The sequence below is a fragment of the Erythrolamprus reginae genome, chromosome Z (genome assembly GCF_031021105.1).
Source record: "Erythrolamprus reginae isolate rEryReg1 chromosome Z, rEryReg1.hap1, whole genome shotgun sequence".
Taxonomy (NCBI): Eukaryota; Metazoa; Chordata; class Lepidosauria; order Squamata; family Dipsadidae; genus Erythrolamprus; species Erythrolamprus reginae.
In genome coordinates this window covers 122,500,165-122,505,932 of record NC_091963.1, presented here as the reverse complement: position 1 = coordinate 122,505,932, position 5,768 = coordinate 122,500,165, and the positions used below count along the sequence as shown (strand labels likewise).

At 37.3% G+C, this 5,768-nt stretch overlaps 1 protein-coding gene across 1 annotated transcript; it reads right to left on the bottom strand.

Moving 5' to 3' along the window:
- Window positions 1-2,701: 2,701 nt before the first annotated feature.
- LOC139153999 (olfactory receptor 14A16-like) lies at window positions 2,702-3,655 on the bottom strand. The gene has a single exon (XM_070728428.1). It carries the CDS (start codon window positions 3,653-3,655, stop codon window positions 2,702-2,704), a length of 954 nt encoding a protein of 317 aa, XP_070584529.1.
- Window positions 3,656-5,768: the final 2,113 nt, after the last annotated feature.

The window sequence follows — 5,768 nt, the reverse complement described above, 5'->3', positions numbered from 1 at the left end:
AGGAGCGGGATTAGATAGGGTACTCCCTATTTTGACAACTTGTTGTCTGTTTGAGAGGAACTCAGTTATCCAGTCATATAGGGGTCCAAAGATGCCATAGGATTTCAGTTTTAGAAGTACTTTAATGTGAACCACTGAGTCGAAGGTTTTAAAGAAGTCTATATAAATTGCATCTATTAATTTGCCCTAATCAAGATATGTAGTCCATATGTTTTTGCAGTGTAAGAGTTACAAGTTACAGGATTTTTTTTCTGAAATCACATTGTTTCTTAGAGAGTAGATTGTTAGTTTGTAGGTAGAGGGTAATGGATTGGTTTATGATTGATTCCATGACTTTGAGATGCAGCATAGAGAGATAGATCTGTAGTTTTCTACTAGACTGGGATCTCCTTTTTTGAAGATGGGGATGACCATGGTTAGTGACCATAGGTTTGGTAGGGAACTGGTCGTGAAAGATATTTCAAAGATTGTGTTTAGTGGTTCAGCTATGACTGTGGAGACATTTTTTAGGAAGTACATACATAGTCCATTAAGTCCAATTGATAGAAAAGATTTTATGCTGTATAGTGTTTTTTTCAATGTTGTCTCCAGTGAAGTCTGTTTGTGTTAAATCATTGTATGTGGTATGACTAGGGAATTTTGGTCAGGACCCATTGCTGTTTACAAAGACTGAGCCAAATAATGTGTTGAAGAGGTTAGCTTTGACTCTTTCATTGTAGCATTCTTTGTTTTTGGGTCCTCTTAGTAGTGAGATGGGCCACAAGTTTGTTACTTACAGAATTATAGAAGGTTTTCCTCTTGTTTGCTGTGATAATTTAAGAATTCCATCATTGGAACATGCAAACTCCACCACCACAGCAAAGCATACCCATCAGTGGGGATTGTGATTGTGATTATGATTATGGTTATGATTGATTGTAATTGTGATTGTGATTATGATTAACAATATCAATATTAATATCAATTATTATTATTGCTGTCGTTAATGTTGTTATTGTTGTCACATACACACAATTATATATATTTATTTTTTCAAACACATATTAGATAGTACATATGAGTATAAACATGATTTGAATAGATGAAATGACTATAAATAAAAATAAAAGAGCAGGGTAGGGTTAGGACAGGGATGGTAGAGATCCTGGTGCACTTATACATGCCCCTTATAGACCCCTTAGGAATGGGGTAAGGTCAGTGATGGGCTCCTATAGGAACAGTCAGGAACGCAGTTCCGGTAGCAAAATTTGGAGCTCCTCCCCAGATCACCCTATTTTCACTGAAAAAAATGTTGAAACAAAATGCATAAGCCACACCCACAGTGTGGTAGTAAAAGTTTTGGAAGCCCATCACTGGGTGAGGTCAACAGTAGACAGTCTAAGGTTAACATTTTGCCGGTTTGGGGATGAAATTACACAGTCAAGCAGAGCATTCCAGGCATTGGATTATACTGTTTTGTTACTGTTGTTAGCCGCCCCGAATCTGCGGAGAGGGGCGGCATACAAATCCAATAAATAATTAAATAATAATATTAATAATAATTGACCACTCTATTGCTGAAGTTGTATTTTCCACAATCAAGTTTGAAATGGTTTACCTTGAGTTTGTATCTATTGTATGTTTGTGTATTGTTGTGGTTGAAGCTAAAATAGTCATTGACAGGAAGGACATTGTTAGATATAGAATAGCAATTTTTTTAAATTTTTAAATTTATTTATTTTGTCTAATACACAGTAATATACAATGAAGGTTATAGAGGATATAGTAGAGAAGAAATACGAGATATAGGAGAGATTATAGGACAGGGGATGGAAGGCACTCTAGTGCACTTATGTACGCCCCTTACTGACCTCTTAGGAATCTTCTCTTAAAACACAGTATACAATGTTCCAAGTAATTAAACCTTTGTAACTGATGAGCTTACCATCAATGTCTTTTTTCACATTCACTTAATATTTGTTTGGAGGAGGTCTGTATCTTCCTAAATTTCCTTAATTGCTTCTTGCTGATCATTCTGTCTCATAGCTCCTGAAATGTAAATTTGTTTATTGGTAGCTACGGTTACAGTTATGTGAAAAATGACTGCATTCTATGGTTTGGAACATAATAAAAATCATCTGGTCCTTAGCAATTCCTAAAAGTAGGTAAATACAACTTCAGATGAAAAAAAATAGCATAAAATATTATATCATATTGTCACTTATTTTACAAAAAGGAAGCCAGAATGGAGATGTCATGTGTGATGGTTTCATTGATGGATGATTATAGGGGAAAAAAAGCAATAACACCCCTATACCACACTGTTTATATGCACATATAACAAGCAAAATTGTAAGACTTTACCCATAGCATTAAAAATAAACAGAAAAAATAAAATACATGATATTTTAAGGCATAAATAATGTCATCATCAATAACTCTTCTCTATATTTCACACTGATAATTCAAAATATATATTTATATCAAATAGTAATACTTAATTATTTTCCATCCTGAATCATTAATCAATCTATATTACATTGTATATTTAAAAGAAGAAACTTCTGTTACAGTTATTTACTGAGAAATTATAGGTGGTAAAAATAATTTCTATGTTGATAAAATATACATAGAGGCGATAAGCATGTACTTAATTTACACATTGACATGAAAAGTATGAATTTTTGATGACAACATATTTAAGTAAGGTCTCCCAGAATAGTTAAAACCAAGAATGATTTGGGCACAAAGAATTAGGACAAATATTGAGAATTTGTTTCCAGAATGCCATTTTGAGTTCCTTATTCCTCATGCTATAAACTAGGGGGTTTAACAGTGGTGGTGCCACACAGTAAAATACAGATATAAATCGATATAAGGCTGAAGAGGTGATAGATTTTGGACTGAAATAGGCAAGGGTACCACCTACTGTAAACAGACAAATGACTACGAGATGAGGTAGGCAAGTAGAGAAAGCCTTTTGTTTTCCTTGAGAGGATGGGATTTTAAAAACTGCTCTAAAGATCTGCACATAAGAAAAAGCAATTAGAGCAAACTCAATGAATCCTAAACAAGAACCAAAGATGAGTGTCCAGAATTCGATGAAGTATGAGTCTGAGCAGGAGATATGGAGTAATTGAGGAATGTCACAGAAGAATTGATTGATGATTCTGGAACAAAACTGCACCATGAACAAATTTGCAGTATACAGTGTAGAGTAGAAAAGACCAGCCATCCATGCATTGGTTGCCATTTGGATGCAGGCTTTTTTGTTCATTGTCATCTCATAATGTAATGGATGGCAGATGGCTACATAACGATCATATGCCATGACACCAAGGAGGAAGAGATGAGACATTATAAAGAAAACAAAAAAGAAAATTTGACAAAGACACCCAGAATAAGAAATAGTTTCAGTTTTCATCAAAGAGTTCAGTAGTGATTTAGGAATTGTGATAGAGATGGAGCCAAGATCTTGGAAGGATAGGTTAGCTAAAAAAAAATACATGGGTGAGTGAAGTTGATGGCTGAAAATAATGACAGTAATAATAGTGAGATTTTCAGTGAGTGCCACCAAATAAATTACTAAAAAAGTGATGATATGAAGTATTCTTAGTCCCTCAATGTCAGGGAATCCACGCAGAAGGAATTCACCTACTCTTGATTGATTTTCCATACTTCTGCCTTTGCTTTGCAGTCTGTGAAAATAGCTCAAAAATCAGACTCCTTTTTGATGCATCAAGATTTAAGACAGGCTAATACACTATGAGTACCATTTTTTCCAACCTGGCAGCAATAGAGAGAGGAGAACAAGTTTTATCCATGGAATGTCTGTAATTGTCCCCAAGGGGTTCATTTCTCAATTGATCAGTTCTCAGTGAAATTATGTATTTGAAAATGGAGTTCAAACTTCACATTGGCTTTAGTCTAAACAAGTTATTATAATAACATTAAAATTTTATTAATTGGGTCATAAGAGATTTTGTTTTACTTAGCCCATTTTTAAAATGTTTTACTGGAATACATTTTATCTATGCCATAATTTTGCTTTAACTCAAAGGGCAGAGTGTATAATAACTTTCAGATTGCTTTGGTTATAGCTCAAGATTATTTCTATCACTTTATATTATTTGAAAGATAAAATGAATGTGAAAAATAGATTGGGTGAGGGGGCAAGGACAAACGGAGCCTATGGGGAGTTGCAATAGGGATAAGGAAGTATCCTCCATAAATAACTTTTTTTAAACCAAGAATTTCAAATAAACTTTTAGGTATCACCTATGAAATTTTGGCAGATCTTTAAAAAGTGAAATACTTGTTAATTCAGTTACTTTTTAATATCAACAGTGCTATAGGTTTACCTACTATGTACAAATTCTATAGCATCATTTCCAAAACATGCTGATTTGGAAATTCTGGAAATTGAAATCCCTCTCTCATTGCGCTGGAAGCGGAATAATGATGCAGAGACAGGAGCTGGAATTTAAATTGGGTCACTTTATTTAAATTAGCATAAATTTAAATAAGGTAAATGAAAACATCATAATCAGATGTAACCAAAGGACCTGCAGAGGCCAAACAAACTAATGGGACGGAATTACCTATCAAAACATACATTGGCAACTATAGGGCATAATTCCTTGCTGAACCAGGTGAAGGTAGCCACCTTCACCTGGATCTGAGCCACGCCCTTGAAGCATGTGGGAGGAGCTCACTCTCAAATCCCCTTCAGGAAATTGGATAAGGTGAGTCCCATGGGCATCCCCCCTCCAGTCCCTGAAGTTGTACAAACCTACAATTCCTGGGGAGAGGCGGCCCATCATCTTTGAAAAGATGCCTAAAAGGAGAACGTGCAGTTGCTCCTACTGCCCATTTCTGCCCCTAACCTGCCAAACCCCAGTGACCAAAAGGGAAAGCCAAATTAACCAAATGTGTAACTACATCGCGTCACACCCTCTAACCAGTCTGTCCTTAACATCAGTGTGGAATAAGTGAAAAAACAGCCGCACCCATAGGAGTGACCACAAAAAATTCCTATTCGGCCCCGAGGCGACCCCTTTCAGGCACACTGGAAGATAGAGGAGGGTGGGCAGGTGTTCGCATTCAGGATGCTGAGGGCAAAAAGAGGAGGTCCCATTGTGCCGCCTTTAAATAGGGCGCATCCGGGACCTCCCAGAGCCCAGGAGGCAGTGCGCCATGCTGGTGCACTGCCAGAAGCCGACATTCAGTCAGCCCAACAGAGCAGAGAGCGTGCATGCATGGAGCTGCGTCTCTTCGGCTCCAATGCAATTTTGGCTGGTGTTTTAAAACGCCGGCCATGCATTTGTGCTGGAAGCAGAATAACAACGTGGAGAGGGGAGCTGAAATTTAAATTGGGTCACTTTAAATTAGCATAAATTTAAATAACGTAAATGAAAATGTTATAAACAGATGTAACCAAAGGACCTGCATAGGCCAAACAAACTAATGGGGCGGAATTACCTATCAAAAAAATTCATTGGCAACTATGGGGCATAACTCCTTGCTGATCCAAGCCATGCCCATAAACCATGTGGGAGGAGCTCACCCTCCAATCCCCTTCAGTAAATTGGATAAGGTGAGTCCCATGGGCATCCCCCCTCCAGTCCCTGAAGTTATACAAACCTATAGTTCGTGGGGAGAGGCGGCCCATCATCTTTGAAAAGATGCCTAAAAGGAGAACACGCAGTTGCTCCTACTGCCCGTTTCCGTCCCTAAGCTGCCACAGAGGTGTGTGTCAGCTCTCAATCTTGGTCCCCCGACTCCCCCCT

Coding starts and splice junctions, on each gene's coding strand:
- LOC139153999 (XM_070728428.1), bottom strand. CDS start 3,655: ATGGAAAATCAATCAAGAGTAGGTGAATTCCTTCTGCGTGGATTCCCT.